Below are 24,220 nucleotides of genomic sequence, written 5' to 3'. Positions count from 1 at the left end.
TTTTCTTAAATATTCATAAAGTACAATTAAGAACTTGGAATTTTAAAATTAGACTTTAAAATTAGGAACTGTCTGTCTTGCTGGTGCTCTATCTTTGAACTTCATGTGAGTGCACTGTGTAAAATGCTGTCCACACTGCCCCGGCAGACTCCTGTGATGGAAGGTAAAAGCCAAGCATACCACTTATGTAACCTGTTCTCCCTGTGGAACTCATCAAGGGGAATTTCAGCCTTGGTACAGAATTTATTTATTTATATTTTTCCCCTGTGTTAAAACACACAATTCAGACTTTCTTTCCTGCCTTTTTTTTTTTCTTATTGTGGGGAAGAGGTGTGAGGCAAGAGATTAGCAATCCTGTCCTCATTCCTCAGCTGGAGACAGAAGAGACCTGCAGAAGGTCCAAGAGGGAGGGCTGAACCACAAGTATTGCATGTGATTTTTACTGTGCCATGACAGCTGATCAGGTAAGAGACCTGTGGCTTTTGTTTTGCCAGATAGAGAGCTGCAGAACTAAACCAGTGTTTCTGGAGTTAGCCGAATTCAGCCAAATCAGGAGGGCATTTGCAGTGACAGGAATCACTAGTGACACTTTTACTTAGTCTTATTGGAAGTGCAAGTTAACACAAAGTAATTATGATCAGAACCCAGTACTGAAATTCCAGGGTCAAGCATGCTTTATTATTGTCTGTATATGATTATCTTCTATTTAAAGGGTTACTTGTCAAATGTGTGTTTAAACCAGGAAACTGACATGTTGTTGTAATTTAGAGGGCAGTTAAAGCACAAGAGCTTGCTTTGTTCTTGCCCTACACAGAGGTATATGACCATCTTTTATGGATTTAGTTTTGTGTTTAAAATTATTCCCTTTGTCCTGACATTTTTGGTTCAAGTGGCTGCTTATCTGAAAACTATACACCTTAGGTCATCTGTGTTAAAAGGAATTAAGTTCTCTTTGTATTTGAAAAGTCTACATTTAGGTTTTAAAAGGCTGTTGAGTCCAAAGACTTCTATATAATCTCTCTTTCTCCTATGTTACTTAGGATTAGATTTGTTATGTAACTGGTAACAATTATTCCCAAGGAGTATTCTCTTCCTGGCAGGAATGTAAAGTATTTTTTGAAGCAGCTGAACTATGCATTTAAACAAACATCAAAGAATTCCAAAGAAACTTACCTGTCTTAATCCTCACTCAGTATATTTTAGCTCCTAGTACTCAGAAGTGGAATTACCAAAAGCAAGTCATCTGAAGTGAGTGTTGGACATAATTGTCTCCTCCACCAGTCTAAATGACAGATTATTAACTGGGTTGTGTTGTATTTCTGCCAGAGTTCTGGTATGCTGAGAAAAGATGAGATATGGTGGAATTTGTGTGTCCCCCCTCCTGCCTTACCACAATCTAATCAGGTTTCTTGGTACACTGACAAAAAGTGAAAGCTGAATACTTGCTTATCAGCTGGGACACAGTACAAGTGAAGTTGACTGAAGGTCTCTCTCCTGTCACTGTTACCGTGGTTGAAGTGGTCTTGGCTGTTGATCAAAACGTCTTTCCATTATAGCAGTAGCAGTTGAAAAGAGTGGGGGGACTGTTACTTAATTCTGTTGCTTTTAAATATAAATTATAGGGATTTGGCTGGGATTTTCTTATATTTCTTCCTGCCCTTTTCCCTTTACATATAAAAAAAAAGCACAGTTCTATTCTTTCTTAAACCAACTGTCTTAAGCTGTCCCCTTCCTACATGGAAGGCAAGAATAGTGTCATTATAATGAGTTTTGACATGTTTTTACCTTTTTTTTTTAATGTATACTCTTACTATATACACATTAACCAGGTTAATGTGCCTGTTTTGTAGTAGCACAACTTTTTATGCTGTGCCTGTCACTAACATTTTGAAAAGAAACTTCCTAAAATGGGAAATCCTGATAGCAGTAATAGCTCTCACCAGTGCAAGCTATACTGTTTACTGTTTCAAACATCATGTCAGTAACAGCCCTGGAGTAGATTTTTAAGCTCTAGCATTATAGTTTGCAAACCAAACGTAGCTCACCTAATAATAGTAAGGGAGAAATATATTCAATTATGTATGGTTTTAATGTAAAATTCTTACTTTACCAAAGCAAGATGGCTTGGAGTTTTACATGAAATAATACTTGGTACCTGTTTCCTGGGAATCTATTGGATGTGGAGCCTTAGCTATTTAGACCTTTAAAGGATTTAAATGTCTTATTAAAGCCTGTGTCTTGCCTTTTAATGAGTCTGTTGGCCTACACTATTTCATTTAATGCCTGTATCTAGTCCCAAATAAAGAATCTTTCTTGGTTTTCTAGGTGTTTTAGAGCAAATCCTATTTACTTGTACAAGCTTTTCCTACCAAGTGAAGTCCAGAACATGACAAACCTTAGGTAGTCTTAAAAAAAAAAAGACTTCTGATGAGTTCATTGTGTAGTCAGTACATGGGTGGGGAAGCAGCTGGAAGTGTATTTCTTGGGAGCAGGGCCTGCTTTGCCACCAGCACAGGAGGGCCCCAACCCTGCAATGCTGCACTTGGCTTCCTTGTGTCTTTTTGCACTAATGACTAGGGATGAGATAGATCTAAGTCACTTGGATAATATGGCTTCAGCAGCTAATGCTTTTTTGAAGCTAAAGCAAAGGGAAGATGTTTTCCCACTTTAGGCATCTCAGATTGAATACACAGTTGATCTATTCTGTTCTTTGTATTCAGTGAGGTACCTCATAGCCCAAGACTACACAGCTCTCCTAAGTCCTTAAAGAATGAATGCTATAAAAAGGAGCTTGATTACTCTGTGCAGCTCATTTGCATTACACTGTGTATGCTGAAAGACTTAACACCATAATAAAGGAATACATCCCTTGTACATCCACAGAGAATGAAAGCGTAAGATCTCTATTTTTACTATAGAACCAGCAGCATGTAGAACTTCAGCACAGCCATCCTTTAATAGCTTGACTTTTCTTATTTGCAAGATTATACTTGTTCTTAGTGATGCAGCTTCCTAGTTTCTTCCCCCATATTACCCTCTTCTTCCCAAGTTCTAAATAAAGGTTCCCAAAGGTTTCAGCATGCATAGCAATCCAAACAGCTACTACATTTAGGCCCTTGTTAGTAGTAGAAAAAGAGAGTCAGGAGGGAAGGGTTATTAAGAATCTGTTTAAAGGTTCCAGGAGGAACAGAAAAGCTCAGCTCTGGACTTGTAATCTAACCCTCCACCAATTTTGCATGCAGACTCTAAAGCAGCATGCAAAGGAAAACCCAAGAGCCCCCCAAACACCCACTACAAGCAGCCAAGGCACTTCGTGTCACTCATTTTATTCACATATACAAGTTGACACTACACTATTAAATATAGACAATACAGAAGCATTAAAAACAAATACTGTTTAAAAACTTACTTTAAAAAACACATATTGCTTCAAGCTTAGATGGTATTTTCCTATTGTTTTTAAAGTGAATTCAGTGCTAACAAGAGCTGAGGCAGCTTCCCACTCACTTGGACCCCTGATTTATAGGGGCTGCTGTCAAGGTGTTGAGTCAGGCTCCATATATGGCTTTGCTGCTGAGTGTACTAACTGAGCTAGAAACTAAACTGGCAGGTTTACCACACATAAGGCCCTCAGATTGCTAGCATTTGGTCCTTATCACAGTAAGAAAAACAAAGAGAGGCCTTTATCATTCAGTGGCACTGCATTATACCATAAAAAAAAAAAGCCAAAGCTAGATACACTTCCATACATATTAAAAAATTAATTAAAATGTGCATTGGCCACCTGGATAAAATTCTTACCAGAAATTCATATTTCAGTTTTGTTAAGTTTGGCTGTAAGTTAGCTATCACCTGGACTATCTCAGTTTCCAGTGGAAAAAGTCAGTAGTCTATAGTTGCAAAGATGTGACAGCAGTGACTGAACAGGCATGCTACTTTAAGCTCACAGGGACATTCTTACTCAGTTTTCATTGTAACATTTCACATTGTAAACACTAGTTGTCACAACACTACAGTTAAATTTCAGCATTACACATTGTAAAAGTCTTGTTTCACTTAGCTAAGTACTTTCAGAAATAAAAAGGAATAAGCAGTTATTTTAATGAAGACTTGGGACAACTGAGTATTTGCTGTGTTCTTACAAACAGTTCTACAACAGGAGCGAGAAATTTTCATTACTTGGCTGAATTCAAGAGTCCATGCAAGACAAAGTTCAGAACTTCCTTACTTGATTGGGTGACATTTACTAGGTTTTCCATTTTTAGTGAGTCCAACTTGATGCAAAACAGTCATCTCCTATCAGAATCTATGCAATATAGTTAAAGCTTTTGCACTTGAAGAGTTCTGCTTTCCAAGTCGATTGGCTTGTCATTTCTTAATGTCAAAACATTAAAATAACAGTTTTTCAGACTTCAGCCTGGGACATGCCAAATATTTTGCATGTACAACTCTGCAGCATCAGAACTAAACCATTTCACATTGTCTAAGCAAACCTACTAGCCTTTTAAAGCCAAATAACACCCAAATACAGGAAGGCTACCTGAATTATAGAATGATTTATCCCTCACTTCAGGCATTACATTCTGTAAACCACGACAGTACCAACATAGCACCCAGAATCGGTTTTAGCTACAAATCATTTGAAAAAGCATGACTGGGACTCACTTGACCTGATTAATGTCACTACTGTCTTCTAGCAGATGGTTTTGATGGGGACAGTTCTTGACCTAACAAGGATAAGAACTAGATCCTCAGTACACAGCAGCCTTGGTGCTGGTGAAGATTCTTACACCCTGTAGAACACCCTGAACAAGCCTGTTTTTACATGTTTTAAGTTTGGTACCTGGTATCCAAGGCAGAAGACATTTAAACCTTCTATAATTACTGGAAAGACCAGCATCTGATGGGAGGTCCATCTTATCCAAAAATGGGTACTTGAAGCAGGCACATAGTTATCTCAGTTCCTTCATTGTCAGTGGGAAGAGAGAACCACAGAAGCTGTCTTTGAAAGCATGGCAAGATGAGCCCTGCCCCACACAGTCAAGGAAGCTGTTTAATGTGACAGAATGCACCAGGGGCACAGTCCTTCTACTGTTACACAGAGCCTGCAAAGCCTGTGGGCAGCTGGAACAGATAGGCTGTTAAACACCACTGAGTAAATGCTTTCATACCATTACTCAAAGTTAGGGTGCATTTCTGAATTGAGACATCAGTAGAAGCAACTTAAGCATATTTAGAGCAGCTATTTAAAGAGGAAAACAACGCATAAAAGGAAAATAAAGGAATCTCAAGACATATTCTGGAATAGTCTGCCTCAGTTTTGCTCACTGTCCGGCAGTTTTAGGAAGTTTTAGCCTGTGGTTTACTTAAGAGTTGGAATACAGTACTTTTTGCTACGTATAAAACATACTTAATCATACTTTGCAATCCCAGACTTAAAAGCCATAAGATCAGGTAGATTTGAACAAGAGTTGTCTGTATTTTTATAACTTTATGCTTAAAAGGCAAGTAAAACTCAGGTTATAATTTCATTGATTCTAGGACTTTAATAAGATTAAAACTGGGAGTAATGAAACCTGTACTGATGGAATGCCATTAACACTAGGAGGCAGCAGTGCTTAGTCCCTTTGTGTGATTACTTTCTTTTGATAACACTTAAAATGAAACTTTACACTAAGAATGTAGCTATGTGCTGCAGTAGTAGTTCAGGAGTCCTGCTTACTCACAGATTGTGGAATGAAGCTAAGACTAGCGCAGGCATCTGCTACACAAGTGCAAGTGTGCTTCCTGTGAGAAGGTGTTCAGTCTGCAAAACACAAGCTGCAAGACGATTAAACTGAGGTAACCAACACATGTGACTAACACACAACACATCTGAACAAAACTTCAAGCTCACAACTACAGCAATCATCTGCCTAAAGCTTAGTTATCCAACTGAAAACAAAATAACTTACAGCAGCTTGAGGGGAAAAGCGCCCACTGAGGATATCACAAACAATGACTTGCTATGTAGAAGTAGGACCTATAACGTGAGTGTTCAAAGTCCACTGTATGTTCCTTCCTCTCACCCCTATAGCAAGGGCTTCCACACCAATTTTGAGAGGCAGAAAGCCACTCAGGACTTCATCTGCAAGCCTTATCCACGCAATCCTCAAGTTTAAAACCTCTAACAGTATACTTGTACAATGCCACCAAATGGAATGCATATTGCACTCTGGTCCCCACTGAGCATAATAGGTACTCTAAGTGTTAAAAATAGACTTCACTAGACAGGAGCCAGCCCTCTCCTTCAATAAACACATTTACATAATTAAGCACAGAGTAAGTGTAACCATGAGCTTATACAGTGGTACAACTTCATACTGGTAGAACAAGCAACTGCTTATTGAGCAGCAGCTAGCAGATCATGATTGTCTACATCCATTATTTGGTACAACAGGCACAGCAACAGCAGAACAATCCTGTAGCTGTTTCTTACCCTGAAAATTAGTAGTTTATTCTAATGACCTTAGAAACAGCAGTAAGAGTCAGCAGATCCACTAATCAAACAAGGTTTTTCTGAAAGTTTCTGTGTACAGACAATACTTAGTATTTGCCTGCCTAAAGCATGGACATTTATTAGTGCTTTTTACCAGACCCACTGGCTTTCCTGTTACCTGTCTTAATATGCTTATTTTGGTAGAAGTATTAAATCAAATAGTACTATAAATGCAAAGGCACCTCCATCACACCTTTCAAGTCTTTCCCCAGCACCACTTCCCTGCAACTTGAACTTTTAAAAATAAGGGACAATAGGTTATTTGTAACCAAGCTCAAAAGAGTGTTTGACTCCCTGTATGCTGAAGCTCCCCTTCCACCCCAAAAAACGAGTCAACTGAAGCATCAGAAAAATTCCCCAAAAGGGGAATTGGTTAAAAGTTTGGGTAGCTCTATCTAAAAGCCTCTTCAAATATTATGGCTCCAACAATGCACCCCACTGTGAGGTAGGTAGCCAAGATAAAAACATCATAGCAAATACTTTAACAGCTGGAAACTCCCTATAAAAACCTTGCATAAGTAGTTTGGTTCCTTGCACCAGTGTCCTGATATGCATAACTTCTTTTGAAGATGCCTAAGTGAATCCAGATTCACAGAGCTCTTGCTGAGTAGCATCTCATGTACTCTGTCATCCAAGGGTTATCTGGAGGGGCGGGCTTTATTCGCCAGGCTTTCTCTGCTTCTGCTGATCGTACCCGCCTCTGAGAGAGCTTCCTTTTCTCCACTTGCCTCCTGTTCTTTGCTCGGAGAGCAGATTCATGAATCTAGAAGACCAGAGTTAGTATTACAGCAGGAAAACAACCTCAGAACACCCCCAGGGAAGATGACTTTGTCCCAGTTGCCATCCTGAATTAACAGGGGTTGCTAGCAAGAGTATGTTTTCTTCTGTAATTTGTACCTAACAGGAGTATAGAATTTTATTAAAAATACCTCCAGTTCTGTTCTGCATTATCTTTCCATCTTGAATGTTTCTCAGTCTTACTCTTGCATATTATAAAAACCTCAAGTTTCCCATTTCTACCATTTTAATTTCTTAAACATTCCTCAATATACCCAAAGCATCCCTTAAAACCTAAGTTAAATAGTAAAACCAATCCCAAGACACTGAAGTACATAATTTTGACAACGTGCTGCAGGCACACTACATGCATGCTTATATGAATCATATTTCCTCCAAATTTAAGAGCCAGCTTCTATGCTTGCTTGCTTCCATCTCCAGATTTAAAACTACATCCCATCTCAATTAGGAGAATGTGAAAACTTTCAAACATTAAAGAAAGGGGACCTAGCTGAGGCAGTAAGTACTCACTTTCCACTTAAAGAAGCATCTTAGCAATAAAACATTACATAACTAGAAATGCATCAGAAGTGTCCAGAAAGGAAAAGACTTAAGCTTCAAGCCCCTTCCAAAACAGTCCATCAGAACTCAGCTCTATCTCATAGATCAAGAACACCATCCACCTTCATCATCAGATATCTCAGGTCATAGGTTCAGACTCTACATTAATGAGAAAGACAAGATGCTGGCAGGGATACAGTAATGGCTATGTTTTGCCAGACTAGAACTACAGAAAAGAAAGAAATGGACCTGCTGCAACACTCCAACTTCAGTGTTTCTTGCGAAGCCAGGAAACGTACCCTACCATAGCAGAATCCTGGTGCTGTCCATGACCATATGAATTTTATCTGTGCTATTTTGCTAATACATCAACCCTGCAATCCATCAGCCATCTCATAGACCATTCTTCTGTCAGCAAGAAGTTAGCAACCTGCTGAAGCAAGCTTCTAGGCAGACATCTCAGCAGCAAAGCATTTGTTCCTTCTCAGTGAGGCGCCTATTCCTCATAAGTGCCCCAGCACAAGTCACTCTTTCACAGCACATGTTCTACCCCAGTGTGTATATACCTGCCTGCTGTGGGATGCCTGGTGCTAACTGCCTGCTGCTGCTGCTTTTCTCGTGTTTTCCTGAAGTTCAGAATGCAGAAATACATTTATAACAGCCAGTTTTGCTGGTAACACTGTAACAGCCAGAAACAAGATAGCCAAGATTTAATCAGAACTTGCAAGTATTAGTCAAACATGGGAAGTTTCAAAACCAAATTAACAGTTAAGAGCTGCCTGATTCAGACATGTTGAACCTGTTCAGGTTCATTGTTATAGTTTTTAATTTAATTTATTTATAATTTACTGCTAGAATTTCCAGGCACTCAGAGGCATCCCTGGGAAGTTTTATCTCAGTATTAGACATGTGTCTTACCCAGGCACTAAGTAACAAAACAGAAGCTTTCACTTACTTCATTTGCTGAAGCAGAAGCACAAACATTGTGAGTTTTCTGGCTTCCAGTATCTGTCTGTCTTTCTCCCCACCCATACAGAGCAAATGGATGTTTATTCTCCTTTGGTGCATCTGTCTTTTGAGGGCTTTTGGCTGATCTTCGATCATTCCGACTGGACAAGGCACTTTGACTTGGACGTCGTCCTGGACGGCTGGTTTTGTCTGCTTCCTTTACAGAAGGGTGTTCTACAGTTTTTTCTTGCTCTTCCTTCTGCTTTTCTTCTCTTTCTTTCTCTAAAGAAACAAAAAGTTTATGCTTTAAGCTCCCAACAACAATATATTAAGGTATGACTTGCACAGCCTCTCAATACATCACCGAAACTGCTGTGTTTAGAACTGAAGTCATTACTTCCAGCAACAGATATATACCTTGCTTAAATGCCTTCACCCTTTCTTTAGTGACTACAATATTTCTAAGCCCATCCCTCTGTACATCAGCTTTCACATATTCAAACATGCCTTTCACTAGCAAGGCCACAGATTACCAACAGCTCCAGGCAGCATTTCAAAACTGTTTCCAGTGATCTTCAGTCTTCACTACCTCATCCTTCCACCATCTTTCAGACAGCAAACATACGGACTGCTGAATGCCATGGAGATGGTGCCAGCCAGCCAGAGATGAAGCCTGATAAGAACATGTGCAATATTAACTCCCTCTATTATAAGCTTCCACTGAAAGAAAAAAAGTGATTTGTTTTCAAGTACCCTAATTATACCTACATCTTGATGGTGGTTTTCTGCTTATGGAGGAGAGGGGAGTATGAAGCAAAGACTTACAAAGTGGAAGACATCACCCATGCTATCTGTTCTGTGATGTGTGTTTTACATTTAAAGTACCACACTCCACAGGCAATGCTCCCCAAGGCTAATTTCCCCACACACATGCTTTTTAAACTTCCCATAACAAGGGTCCAGCATTTGTCCTCCAGGCATTGGGTAAGCAGAGTTTGTGATGAAAAATTTGAAGTCTGTATCATTGTCTCAGCTTTGCACATAGACTAACATTAGAGGCTGAATTAAGATTATACAAGACATTAATAAAAACACAGGGAAACAAGATCCAATCTTCTTGCATTGTAGAGCTAGAACTACGGAGGAACTAGTTTTCCTGTTTGTGGTTCCTCGCAGCCAGCAATTCTTGACACTTCCTGCATACTACTACTTACATACAAAAATCTGTGTCTTAGACTTAAGATCAAGGAAGCCAGTATTTGGTATAGCCCTGCAATAGTTCATAAATCTGAGAGGCTGGTAAGAAAGTCATGCCTTACAATAAAGTTGCTTTGAACAAGTCCGGTTTATGACATAAGTAAATATAATCAAGTGAACACCCACGGATAAAAGTTGACTGGAAGAGGATGATCAAAGATTTTACCACCATTGAGATGTGTAAGGTCTACAAACTGGTAACAAGAAGTCATAAACTATTCTCTTACTACTAATCCAAACTATTTATCTTAATGAGCTGGATGAGGGGTGGAGTGCACCCTCAGTAAGTTTGCAGATGACACCAAGTTGGGTGGGAGTGTTGATCAGCTGGAGGATAGGAAGACTCTACAGGGGGATCTCAACAGGCTGGATTGATGGGCTGTGGCCAGTGGTATGAGGTTCAACAAGGCTCGGTGCCATGTCCTGCACTTGGGTCACAACAGCCCCATGCAACATCACAGGCTCAGGGAAGAGTAGCTGGAAAGCTGTATAGAGAAAAAGGACCTGGGGTGCTGGTCAACAGCCAGCTGAACATGAGCAGCTTGTCCCCCCAGGTGGCCAAGGGCATCCTGGCTTGTATCAGCAGTAGTGTGGCAGCAGGGCCAGTGATGTGATCCTCCCCCTGTACTGGGCCCCTCACTACAAGACAGATGTTGAGGTGCTAAAGCTGGTCCAGAAATGGGCAACAAAGCTGGTGAAGGGTCCAGAGCACAAGTCTGATAAGGAACAGCCGAGGGAACTGGGGGTGTTTAGTCTGAAGATAAGGAGGTTCAGGAGAGACTTTACCAGTCTCTAGAACTACCTGAAAGGAGGTTGTGTGAGGTGAGGGTCAGTCTCTTCTCTCAAGTAAGAAGTGATAGGACAAGAGGAAATGGCCCTAAGTTGCCCCAGGGGCAGTTTAGGTTGAATATTAGGAAAAACTTCTTCACCAAAAGGATTATCAAGGAAAGGGAACAGGCTGCCCAGGGAAGTGATGGGGTCATCATCCCTGGAGCTATTAAAAATGTGTAGATGTGGCACTTAAAGATGTTGTTTAACGGTGGACTTGGCAGTGCCAGGCTAATGGTTGGACTTGATCTTAAAGATCTTTTCCAACCTAAATGATTTGATTCTGTAATTTTAATCAATATAGTACTTACAGCATGCTGGGAAATACAACTGTGGAAAAAACACACAGAACCCTGGTTTAGTTCTCCATCCTGCTAATCATCAACAGTAGTGTTGACAAGCTGGGCGTGTATGGTAGACATTGAGCATGACCCCTAAGCATTGTGGGCAGCAGCAGACATTGATCTGAAGTCTGTGACTTTTAGGCCAGTGATGTTACTACCCTAACAGCATAGCAGTCCACTAGTAAGGGTGTCCTTTCAGGTGTCCACCTTTGTGCATTAAATGCTGCCTTCTGCTAGACACACACAGTGACACATTGAAACTGCTGACAAACATGCTGAATTTGGAAGTCTTCCACCATATCATCTATTTCTGGTTGTGCTGGGACCAGCTGCAAGATACCTCTGTTCCAAGTCTCAGCACATTCAGCCACCACCAGGATACACTGGTACATACAGAGGGAATTTCTCCACTGACAGGAGTTCATCTAAGGCTTGCTTACATACTGAGAGGTTGATCACAAGCCACTAGTACAAGCTTTACCTAAGGGTCTTCACTGAAAGCAGAAGGTCCTGCCAATACTGTGACAAAATAGCAATCATTCTTGCCAATTGCTATGATTTAGATAGTCAAGCAAGTATGTGCCCAATGGGACACTGCTTTTCATGCTTGTAGGGTAAAAACATGAAGATTTGCCACATGCCCCAGCATGCCCATAAGGCAAGCCTCAGATTCCTTCTCACTAGCCCTAAGTCTTGCCAATACATATTCCACTTGCTACCAGCCAGCACAGGGGCCCTGGTGCTGGGCCCTGTTAAGGCTAGCCTATATACACAGGTCTTCCAAGCTGTGCAGGTGTGGCATTCCACAACAGATGATACTGCAGTGCATCTGAGTATTTGGGTGAGAGAGCAAGCAATGTGAGTGTGTAGAGCTCTATGTTAAGAAATCACTTAACTGTCCCCACAACAAAGGACAGTAGTCAAGGCCATAGGAGTGACAGAGTGAGAACAAAAAACAGCCAGAAGAATTTCATGTATCCCAGTATTGGGAGCACATAGTTTCAGTCATTATAGCCACGGCTGGATGAAAAGTAAGCAGCAGTGACCTCAGTGTGGTAAAAGCCTTCCTCTGCATAGTATGCCCTGAGCTCTGGGACACACAGCTTCACCTCTAGCAAGGCAGCTCACATTCATTACAGGCAGCACAGGCCTATCCCTTTACAAAATATCCACACAGCTCTCTCCCCTGCCCACTCCTAATAAAGGGACTGCTAGGTCCATTATCAGAAGGAAACACTGTTCTGAGAAAGCACTACAGGGGGACATACTGCTGCCAATTCTGAAACAGGAGTACTTTTATTTTGGGAAGCTGTTCCATCCTCTGTTCAAGAGAAAAACGGCATCTTCCTTCTCTGCAAAGAAGGATGGAGCAACACGGAGTTCATGAGAAGCAGAGGTGGCATTTAGAGACTTAAAAGATACAGAGAAGTGGGGACTTGGCAATTGCATGGAAACTCCGGGTTTAAGATACTATTTCAAGGCAACAGCCATGCCTGGGGGATGCTGTTCACTAGCATATATAGTTCCAGCTGGTACAGAAATGACTGAGCCTGCTTGTCCCAAAATAGCAATAAAAGCATATGGATAAATGGCATGCAGAGTCCTGTGCACAGTTTCACAGTAAATGCTGTATGCCAGAGCACACTATAGCATCTTATGAGCAGCTGCTATTAGAGCAGGTATTTCAGTTAATTCACTCCCACATTTATACAGAACTCGGTGAAGGCACAAGGCAGGTATCTGTAACAGTTAAGCCTTTTATTTAAAACTATAGTTTATATCCAGGCCATTTTGTTAGGCACCCCTCTTCTCAGGAAGGTAGAAAAGCAGCAGCTGATAGCAAGAAAGGAGTTAGACCCAGCTGCTCAGGGAGTCTAAACACCAGCAACACTTACCCATGTCCTCCTTCCCATGCAGTGTGCTAGCTCCAGCAGGCACAGGAAACTCAGAACTGATTGGCAGCAGCATTACAGGGATTAGACGGGAGTGGGAAAAAGCTAGGAACATTTAAAACTACATCATGGATGCTAAGCATAGCATGCTGGACAGGAGGGGATTAAGTGCTTAGCAGGCAGAACAAGGCTGCCAGGCCCACCCAATATGCCTGTTGAAAGCTCCTGCCCAGAAGGGGCCATTTAAACCCCACTGCATTGCCCGGTTCACACAGGAGCTCCCTTCCAGGGCTAAAGCAGGAAAAGCTCCAGTGGAACTTCCTCCCTCCCACAGTACTGCCTGCCCTATGGGGCAGGCAGGATTCCCATTTCAAAGGCCCCGCTGACTCACTAGAAGTATCAACAACCTTCTGGTTAGACCCACAGGTCTAATCTCTATTGAAGCAATGTTTTTTATATATTTTATTATATTCTATGGCTCTATGACTCTATGATTTCAGTATTACTTCAGTAGAGAAGTTTGCTCATCATGCTTAGGATAAGCGCTTTGTGCTTAAACTGCCACAGGCAGAACTCAGAGCTTCCAGCTTTAGTACACCACCTTTCTCCAAATACAGCAGGTTTCTAAGGCCTCTTGAAGAGGGCATACATATACTCAGTTGTGGGTATGAACAGACTACAGCTGGATGGAATTCAACATCATTGAATTCCATTTAGTAGTTAGAATTGTAGTTAGTACAGCTGGAAGAACTCAACATCATTGTTTCAAGAAATCTTATATGAAGCAGTACTGGAGCTACCAGCAACACAGCAGCTCAAAGCCAATTAAGTTCACACAAGCTTTATCTACCACAGAGTTTGGAAAATAATGACTGGCTTGGCTTCATAGCCAAGCTTGTTTCCAACCAAAAAAATTAGAGCAACTTTGAATCACAGTACTATAAATCCCTAAGCTGACACTATTGTCACTACTCCTCCCCATGTTCTTGGGCCAGCAAATGCACCTGCAACACAATGGCAGGCAAGATCAGGAAACAAGTTTGAAACTGGATATTCTGTAGAGTTGCACTAATACAGATCAGTCACTTTCCAGCTACTGTGTGGCAACTGCTTTGACAGCCCTTTGTCACTATTGCCATTTAAGACCACTGCACAAACGTGGTGAAGGCAAATGACAATAAGGCTGAAAGATGCCTTCATCCAGCATGCGTGTGCAGTGGCATCATTTCACAAGCAACAGGTCTGACAGCAGCACAGCTGCCAAGAGCTCCTGCCTTTCACTTACAGGCCCACTGAGCTGTGTTGACAGTTTTGAGGATGTGTCAACTAGACCAGTTGATTTAGGTCAAGATTTTGCTGGATTGTGTTTAAAGCACATCTGTGCCTGGGCATGTTCTACAGAACTATTGCTGCAAGTGAAGAGCTGGAAGCAATTAACCTAAATTTGCTACCAAGCACACCTTAGGATCACTCAGTTATAGCTTACACACAAGCACCATGGCAAAATGCGTTTGTCCTATGTAGTATCTCAGATGTTCATACTGGTTGTACTTTAGACCAACACCACTAAACCTTAAAGGCATGCTGTATGCATCACTTTTCTCTACACTTACAACCTGCTTTACAAACACTCACAGGCTCATCTTCATAAGGGAAAAGCAACCATGGGCACACACCATTACAAACTGGCTTTACCACACATACTAGGAAACATGAGTGCTGGCCAAATACTCTTGTCCACAAGCATTATCAGTACTACTCAGCCAGAAATCAGGTTCCCCACAGAACAGAGGGAAGCAGCAGTAGCCAGGTAACAACCAGAATGCTGCAGCATGTGGGTGGATCTCAGATTCAGAAGACAAAAGATGTCATCAACATGAGCACACTCAGCTACCCCCACAGCACTTGGGTATAATTAAGTTCCTCCAGAAAAGAAAAGAAAAGAAAAGGCAGTTGAATAATAGAAGATGCAGAGTGGCAGTCTCCATGTTATCTCCTCCACAGGTTTTAATTAGCCAGCCACTATGCAAAGGAAACATCCTTACAATTGTTCAATATCAAATCACTCGCCTATACATTAGCATATACGCTAATATACAATAAATTCCCACTAAATCCTGATGGCTAAGCAGAGTTGCTTTTGGTCCTTTTGCTAAGGACTTAGTAAATCCCTTGAATACTTGGAGAGCTTAAAAAAAATAAGTGTTTACCCTAAGCCACCTAGCAAAGAAATAAATGTTAGGCACAGATTTCTCTCCCATTGTAAGTGTAAAATAGCAAGGACCTAATAGAACATTAGGCATTCCCTTCTAGCAGCATGGCAAATGTACATCAGCTACAAAGCCACAACCATCCAAAATCCCATAGCTTAATATGCTACAGTCCCTTGGCAACTGATACTGTAATGAGGATACAGAGGTGGGTGCACTGGATAGTGGCACACAACATCACTGATGACAAAGTGCCTGCACAAGCAGCATATCCACAGCTATCAAGCTTTCACTCACTGCCAAAACCAGCCCAGCCAGAGCCAGGCGACAAGTAACTGCAGCCAGACCTGCAGGTGCCCTGGCAGCCAGCAGATGTGTGCACCCCAACATGGGGCTGGCACCACAGAAACACCCAGCCATGAGGAGGGCAGCTCACTGCAAAACCCCACAGCATGCCCTGAGACACCAGGTCTCTTCAATAGAGGACTTCAGCAAAGCTAAGCTTTTGTATAACATGGTATCCTTAAGGACTACGAGCACAGTTTAGTCTTGAGTGTCAGAATATAGATTATTCTCATAAACTCAGGCCCCAAGGGATACTGAAACAGATTAATCACCCCACTCCAAACAACCACATCCAACCAGAAAAACCATCCAGGCCACGTGAGGCTTAACTGAACAATTCTCAAGGACTTCCCTTCCTACAGTACAATAGATACATAGAGGATTCAAAAGGCATTCCAAAGACCAATCAATGGCTGCCAGATGATGCTTTCTTTCATTATAGGTAAGAGACAATATGCTACAGGATAAAAACCGCACCAACCGAGGAAGCTTGACAGTGTCATTACCTGTCTAACCGCTCTGCATAGTTAATTCTCGAGATACCAAAAGGTAAGATATGCAAGAAGAGAGCAAGACACCACCAGCTCTACAGCTGCTCAGGCCTACACAGTTGTCTGCACCGAGCTGCAAACCCAAGGCCAAACCTCAGTTAGAACAGAGAACCAAGTGTTCAGCTGAGGCAAACTACGTGTGCACATCCAGGAAAGCAACCGAGCTAAGTGCCTGCCACTGGCAAACAGTCCAACTTGCCGCTGCTTTTGCCAGAGAAACAGCTTATATAATTGCAGAGATGCTGCGCTCCCATGGCAACAGTTTACATCAGTGGCTGTGACTCAGGGTGAGAGTTAGCACCGCTTGGCTCTTTAAAGAAACACCTCCGATGCCGCAGCTACGGCTTCTCCGCAGGCCTAGAGCAAGGAGCCCATTAACAGCATTCCCTTCCGTCGGAACAGCCACCGGTGCTGCCCCGACGTGCCCCCGAGCCCTGCCCGGCTTCCCCCACACCTCATTTGGAGAGCACCAACCTGTACCCCCCGCTGTATGACACAACCCGCGCTGCGCTGGCCCTGCCGCCCCACCGTTCTCCCCCAGACCCGGCCCTGCGGACATCCCCGGGCCAGCTGGGGACAGCGGGGTCTCTCCGGGATGGGGGAGCACCCCCCCCCGCCGCGGCAGGGCTGCCGGAGCCATCTTTGCCGTGCCCCGCTCAGGCCGGGCAGGACCCGCCTGGCTCCGGGGACGGCGGGCAGCGCTGCCCCGCGACACACAGACACCCCTCCCCAAACACTCACCGCCATTACCCCGCTCCCGAACGGGGCTGGCCCGTCCCGCCTCACTCGGTGCCGGTGGTGCTGCAGGTGCCGCCGCCGCCTCCTCCTCCTGCGCGGCCGCGGGGCTGCTGGCGGCCGGCGGCGAGGGGGATCCGGCAGTGCTGCTGCCGCCGCCGCTGCCACTGTCGTCCTCCCAGCCGTCCCACAGCCAGGGCCGGTGCGCCTGCTCCAGGAGGCGGCGGCTGAGGCGGTAGCGCAGCAGCTCCAGGTAGCAGGCGCCGCACGACTCCCACTTGGGCTCCTTGAAGCGCTTCATGTACTCGGTCTTCACGCGCCGCGCCGGCACCACCATGGCGGAGCCGCGAACGGGGAAACGGGAGCGACAGAACCCGCCCCCTCCCGCTGCAACGTTTAAATCCAAACAGCGGCGCCAGACCCCGCCCCGCCCGCCCAGAGCCAATCGCGGCGCGCAGCCCCCTCCCCAACCAGCACCGCCCTGCGCGTCACGTGAGGCTCGGCTCGGCTCGGCTCGGCTCGGCTCGGCTCGGCTCGGCTCTGATCGGATCGGATTGGCTAGGCTAGGCTCGGCTTGGCTAGGATTGGATTGGATCAGCTAGGATCGGATTGGCCAGGATCGAATCGGCTAGCCTAGGCGAGGCTCAGATTGGCGAGGCTCGGATCGGCTCGGCTAGGCTCAGCTCGGCTAGGCTCGGCTCGGCTCGGCTTGGCTCGGCTTGGCTGGGCTCGGCTAGGCTTGGCTTGGCTCGGCTTGGCATGGCTAGGCTGGGCTCGGCTAGGCTCTGATCGGATAGGATTGGCTAGGCTAGGCTCGGCTTGGCTAGGATTGGATTGGATCAGCTAGGATTGGATTGGATCAGCTAGGATCGGATCGGATTGGCCAGGATCAAATCGGCTAGCCTAGGCTTGGCTCAGATTGGCTAGGCTCGGCTCAGATTGGCTAGGCTCGGCTCGGCTAGGCTAGGTTCAGCTCAGCTAGGATCGGATCAGCTAGCCTAGGCTAAGCTCGGATCAGCTAGGCTCAGATCAGCTAGGCTCAGCTCGGCTAGGCTCGGCCAGCCCAGGCCAGAATGAACTAAACTACACTAGACCAGAACAGCAGAGTAGATTAGAACAGAATTAGACTGAAGTGCTGCAGCCTCGCCAGCCCCCTGGCCATATCTCAGAAGCATCACCCAGGCCAAGCACGGTCTCACAGGAGCAGGCCCCACATGCTGCCCTGGCACGCTGAGGATCACCCCGCGCACACAGCAGCCCCTGTCACCCACACCACTGCCTCCTGCGCCAGGGTGAGCCATGTCCAGGTCAGAGCGGGGTGCAGGACCCCAGATTTGCAGCTCTGTGCCCTGCTCCTGCCAAGGGACATCGAATCCTGGAGGGTCCATGCCATGTGCCAGAATTAATGCGTTTGCAACAACAGTTCCTTTTCTGTGCCGCACCACGCAGCGGGGATTGCTGATTTAAGCTCTGCTTCTACAAGACAAAAAGATGGGTAGCAGCAAGGGGCCTGCTGAAAGGAGATGAAGGCAGCTGCAACAACAGGGACCTTTCTCCGTTTCGCATTAATCTGCTTTAAAAACCCATCTCCAGTGAACGCCAGAACAGGATTTGCCTAATCCAGCCCAGTGTTAGGCAGCTGCGGTCACTTGGGAAATGAAGTGCTTTGGAGGTGAATGCAGAAAATAGGGCAGCCTCTGCGGCTGGCCTCCCTCTTCCAGCCTGGCTGCACCCAGACACAGCACGGCTGAACACCATGTCCCTGCCAAGCGGCTGCACCCCGTGGCCCTGGAGCCATTTCTGGATATTCTCTTCTCTCTCTCTGACTCTGTATTTAAGGCATCGCACACAAGGAATATGAGCATCCTGGGGAGCATTGCTGCGATGCCATGGCCTCACACCACCTCTCTGAATGAGCCCCAACCCTTGGGCTGAGGGGTCACAAACGCCTCTTTTTGGCTAGCCATAAGCCTGATTTCCCCCCACCCTGCACAGGGCTTGGCTCTCCTCCTGCCACTCCAGCCACCACTCCAACACACGGGGGCACTGATGGATTTCCAGAAGCAGTTCCAGGAAGCTGCTGCTTCTTTTCCAGTCTGGAGGCAAAGTTTCTCTTCCTTGCCCTGTGCCTCCCCTAACCAGCACAAGTGAAAAAGTGCGAGCTGACATGGATTCCCAGGATGGAAAACACTGGCCCAGGCTGCTCAGTGTAACAAAGTGGATTTAATGTGAGGGGATGGTGACTGTACACAACGCCTCTGCCTGTGCAGTACATTGATAACAGCTACCATAAGCACATGGACTTAGTTTAATTAGTTTGCTCAGACCAAACAGAATATAGCTGTAAGGTTTTACATGGACTGGTTGATGCTTTACAACCCTGTGTGTGCATTCGCTCCTCCTCTGGGATACTCTAGCACGTTGGGAATTCCCGTCAGGCCTTGGCTTTTGTGTAATGAGTTGGGTGTTGGAATGTCCCTTGACCCTATCAGGAACTCCTATTGCCTGGCCAAGGTGGGAAGTGGCAGCAGGAATAATCAGTCATCCCCTGGCAGCCTTGGAACAATCCTCACCTCAGTGATACAGTTTTGTGTCTCTGTGTGTGTATGTGTAAGTTGATTTAGCTACCCTATAGCAGTTACAGTATGAATGTCATCATCTCGGATCTCTACTGAAAGTCCCTGTTGTGACTGCAGCACATCCTATTGGCTCAATTTTAAAATGTCCAATCAGTCAGGGATGGACTGCTACTCCATCTTGTGTTCCACCTTAAACTGCGAATATCCCTAGACAGCTGCTAGACATTGTGATCCACCTTAAAACTGCAGTCTGCTGCTGGGTCAAAAGCCCTGTAAAAATCCCATATGGGAGGGACTGGTCCTTTTACAACACAGTAAGTCCACCTTTTGCTGATGTCCTTTCAATCCCAATGGATTACACATGCAACCCTACAGACCAAGCCTGGGACCAAGATTGGACCTAGTCACACCTAAGCTCTGTCAGGGGTTTAGAAAGCAAGGGGGTCTACTCTGAACCCTCTGACTCAATGGGAGCATCTCCTTTACCCTTTTGCATCTTCAGTCTCTGTATAAATAATTCTAAATCAATTCTAACTTGATTTTCCTTTGTATGTTTCATCCATGTAGTAAGTAATAGAATGAACTTTTGCCATCAAACTGTGTTAAATTCGCTTTTATAAAAGCGAATTTTTATTAAAGCTAATTCTGCTAATAGCTTTGATGGTGATTCTTTAAGTGTCCCTAAACTACTCATTCATGACATCCTGTAGTGCCCTGGTGTGAGCGAGAATACAGCTGTGTTCATAAACCTGTTAAGCCCCATTTTAAAACCAGTTAGAGCTTCTCCAGCTTCCTTTGACTCTGCTGGCTGCTCTCAGGGACAGGCGGTGATGGAGCTACAAGGGAGCAGAGCCTGGACAGTGCATCTACCAGGAAGACAGGCACAGAAATAGCACTGCTGACATGCCTGCCGTCACACAGCAGCTCCAAAAATGAGCAAGGATCTCCTGAGTGCGCTGCCTTGTCATGCTGTGCCACGCATGGTGCCCTGTCCCAGGGAGACATACAGGAGCCTTGCTGATGTGCTTCAACTAGAAGAAAACCAGGCAGATGCAGTGGTTTCCCCCGACTCAGTGCTATTCTGGGGAATACATGTGGGAGCTGTTGCACTCATTCATTATCCCCTCTGAGGGCTCCAGTGGCAGATGGGTTGTCCCTGCTGCCTTCTCCCATTGCCCTTAGTGGTACCCCTGTGGTCCCACTGCAGTCTCACCATGCCCTGCTGTAACTGAGGGTGGTTTTGGAAAATGGCAGGAGACAACTGGTATAAAACCACCCATACCTGAAGGCAGCACTAGAGAGGTCTGTAGCAGTAGTGCTGGCTAGAGAGGAGAGCAGGCTATTCCCCGGTTCACTGGGACTCTGATTTCTTACTCTGATATTCTGCTCAGTCCGTACGAGCAGCTGACATTAGTGGATGGGCAAGCTCTGGGGTCTGCAGCATTTGCTTTCCTTCTAGAAAATGTTATTTTGTACAAAATGTGAATTTGAGCCGACCTGCAGGGTTTTAGATTGGCAGTTATGTTTATGAAGAGGCTGCTGCTTTTCCCAGGTATCATTTTAGAGCAACAATCATTTATGGCTTTTCCTTCCCACAGAACTTCTGTTCCCAGTTTAGGAAAATGCAGCTGTATCAGGTACACCAGTACTCTCTCATTGCTTCCCTTCCTGATAGAGAAGAAAAGGTTCACCTTCTGCAGGGCCAAACTTCTCCCGTGGTGCCCATAAACCTACTGCTCATCACTAACCTGCTTCTCAGCCATCATGTATGAAATGCCAGAGTGACAAACACCCAATACTGGTACGCAGCCTGTCAGTTCCCATTTTCTGCATTTTTCCCTAAACTCTACACTCTCCAGAGCAGGCATCTGCTCTTCATACCAGCCTGCAAGGTATCAGCACTACGTGAATAACATAGTGTTGTTAGTAGCTGTCTCCACACCTCCTCTCCACTGTACTGCACTGGACTTATGGCATTTATCCCTTGCTGGCATGAAAATGAGTGCCCAGCCACCCATGTGCTACAAGGTAAGCTGCACCTTCACAGTCCAGCTCCCGTTTCTCCTTTGCAGAACAGCCCTATCCTACAGTTTGCCCATACATCCCACAGTTCCCGGTGGATTGGCAGCACTAGGTTTGGAAAATAGCCAGGGACCATTTGCATAAAAAGACCTGTAACAGAAGCGTGCAGAGACACCCAACAGCGATGAGGCTGAAAATCACATGCTACCTAAGGCGGATGCGCACAGCAGTGGTGCCTGTTCGGCATGCTTCACACAGCCTGCCATCATCAGTCTGACAGTGCAACAACTACAAAGAAACAGGACCCGATGGCCCTCTAGCTCAGCCACCATCCCAGTCCAGTTCCAGAGACATCCAACAGCTCTGGGGGAGGATGCTGAGATTGTCCTGGAAGGACAACTCCTCCCTCACCCCTCCAGCTACAGCGAAGTAGCTCCATATGTGCCAGACAAGAATCATTCCCTGGCCTCTGGATGTTCTCAGTGTAGCTGTATAAACAGTGTTATTTTTTTAATCCTAATGAGTTTTGGCTTCACTGTCTCATGGCAGAGACTTCCAAAGGCTGAGAGTAGCAGTTATTAAATGGTTCCTGAATGAGGAACTACAATGTTTATGTGGTTGATATTAACACTTGAACTTCCCCCTTGCATGTGTTGATGGGGTTTTTCCTTCATTAAAAAATGAAATAAAGACACCATTCAAACCATAACACTGAAATTCTAAACAAGCTTTTTCCTTTTTAAGCACTTTTCCCCTGAGGATGTCAGTTATGCCTCTTAATCCTTATTATTGCTCTCCTACAGGTAGCAAGCCAGGTGGCCAGGTAGGTTGAGAGTTTCAAAGCAGACCCATGACAGGTGACTGATCAATGCCAAACCCCAGGAGTCCCAATCTCCTCTGCTACCTCCGTTCAAATGGGAGCACCAGAGCTTCTCTATGGGGAGGACAGCAGCCTGGCCAGTGAAACATTCTGATTTCTGACAGAAATAAGAACAAAGTCATAGCAAAGAGATTGCTGATTTGTGCACAGAAGGTGGCAGGTAATGACAAGTGACCATGGATGTCGTTCTGCATATTGTGGTCACAGAAACACGTAGTTTACACAAGGTTCTGACTTGCGCTCTTTTGCCATTGCCCCTGTGGCTGACTCCGAGCAGTGAGGGGGAATAGTGGACAGCTTATGTGTAGCAGGAGTGTAAAATTACATGTCAACACATCTTTCAGATTGGCAGACTGGCTTCCAGCCGAAGCAGGAGCTGTCATGATCTGCGATTGGGCTGCTGAGCTATTGCCTGGGTAAAGTCTGGAGGAGAGAGAAAATAGGGAAAAGGAATAAGCTCTTTCTCATAGACAACCATGGTTTTACACTATTTGACAGTATAAAGCCCAAACCAGCAAGAGTATTTGCAAAAACACAGGCTCCCTAGACCTGTGAAACTCCACCTTCATCTACATCAGGGAAACTGCCAAATACTAGGGGTAGCTGTCCCAATCGCTTCACAAAACAAGCCATTGCGCTGTTAATAGAAGCCTGGTTAATCCCTCAGATGTGGGTTCTTTGGTTTCACGGGCTATTATCCCTTTTAGGTCTGCACCAGCTGCTCACAGGGTAACGCTGTCATAGAAGAAGGATCAGAAGAGCCAGTTCAAATGCTCTGGGGACCAGGTTAGCCAGTGGTAGTGGAAAGGTCCCCCAGAACTGCCTGATGCTCTTATCCAGAGCTCTGGAAATCTGCTTTTAGCCAGCATGGGCTGCAGGGGAAGCCCTGCAACCCCTCTTCCAGCAGCTCTGAGCACTGATCCTGCTACTTGTGCAAATCTCACCTTTTTCTCAGAGCCCTTGAAGCTTTTTACCACTATAGCTCCAAGTGGCTGTGCCCCCAAGCACCCACAGCAGCAACCTCAGCTGCTCCTCTGAGCCTTGGTGAAGGTCCACACTTTCCATCCACCTTTCTAGGGGTGCTTGTCAAGGCACTGCCCCCAGTAACACATTTGCAGGTGCCTGCTCAGCCTGATGAAAAGCCAGATTTACATGCTCTTCCTACAAGGAAGAGGCAGGTGAATCACGACAGATTCCTCACCTGCTCTTTTTATCTTCTGCTTGAGCACCCCCTGGATGAGCCAAGGCAGGAGGCAGCCTGTGTGCACCCATTCAGGGAGAGGGAGGTGGTGGAGAACTGTCTGAGCCCACACAATTTCCCCCAACCTTATCTCAAGTTCATAATGCTGCACAAAGCTATTCTCTGCTCATACCCCCTCCCCTCTAAAGCTCTGGGACAGCAATCCAGCTGCTAATAGAGGTTATTTTTACTGGTGTTCCCATTCATATTCCTTTTTCAATCCCATGCATGTTCTTCTCTCCTGTTTTCACTCCTGCATCACAGCACAGCACCCAGGAGCCTGGTACAGGATTTGCCACAAGAGAGGGAATACAGATCTCCATCACGGACTGGCTGCCTCTGAGAACCAACTTGTCACAGGGAGAACACAAATGCTTCGGGGGGAAAACAGGGGCACCTGTGCTGAAATCTGCTCCCCATCTCCCAGCAGTGAAGGGGTGCTGCTGGAATGACCAGTGCTTCACACTGTCCCCATGGCCTCTAGGTCATGCGGACTGCAGCTCTTTCTGTGGC

At 45.2% G+C, this 24,220-nt stretch overlaps 1 protein-coding gene across 3 annotated transcripts; it reads right to left on the bottom strand.

Annotated features, from left to right (window-relative positions):
• Positions 1-6,061: 6,061 nt before the first annotated feature.
• CCSAP (centriole, cilia and spindle associated protein) lies at positions 6,062-17,339 on the bottom strand. 3 transcript variants are annotated; one of them, XR_009729306.1, is made up of 5 exons: positions 16,975-17,339; positions 8,832-9,100; positions 8,443-8,555; positions 7,890-8,035; positions 7,178-7,301 (listed from the first exon to the last, which is right to left on the bottom strand). XR_009729306.1 is itself a non-coding variant. In XM_061378846.1 (3 exons), the coding sequence occupies exons 1-3, from the start codon at positions 17,321-17,323 to the stop codon at positions 7,128-7,130; spliced, it is 792 nt and encodes a 263-aa protein (XP_061234830.1). In that variant the 5' UTR covers positions 17,324-17,339; the 3' UTR covers positions 6,062-7,127. The 3 variants fall into 3 exon arrangements, 1 of the variants encoding a protein (XP_061234830.1); XR_009729307.1 differs by lacking the exon at positions 7,890-8,035 and having other exon boundaries at positions 7,165-7,301; XM_061378846.1 differs by lacking the exons at positions 7,890-8,035; positions 8,443-8,555 and having other exon boundaries at positions 6,062-7,301.
• Positions 17,340-24,220: the final 6,881 nt, after the last annotated feature.

Source organism: Neopsephotus bourkii, unplaced genomic scaffold, assembly GCF_033783945.1.
Source record: "Neopsephotus bourkii isolate Nb327-2 ecotype Australia unplaced genomic scaffold, CSIRO-AGI_Nbou_v1 NB_1767, whole genome shotgun sequence".
Classification (NCBI taxonomy): domain Eukaryota; kingdom Metazoa; phylum Chordata; class Aves; order Psittaciformes; family Psittacidae; genus Neopsephotus; species Neopsephotus bourkii.
The sequence above is the reverse complement of the archived record's forward strand: the minus strand, read 5'-3'. Positions and strand labels throughout refer to the sequence as shown.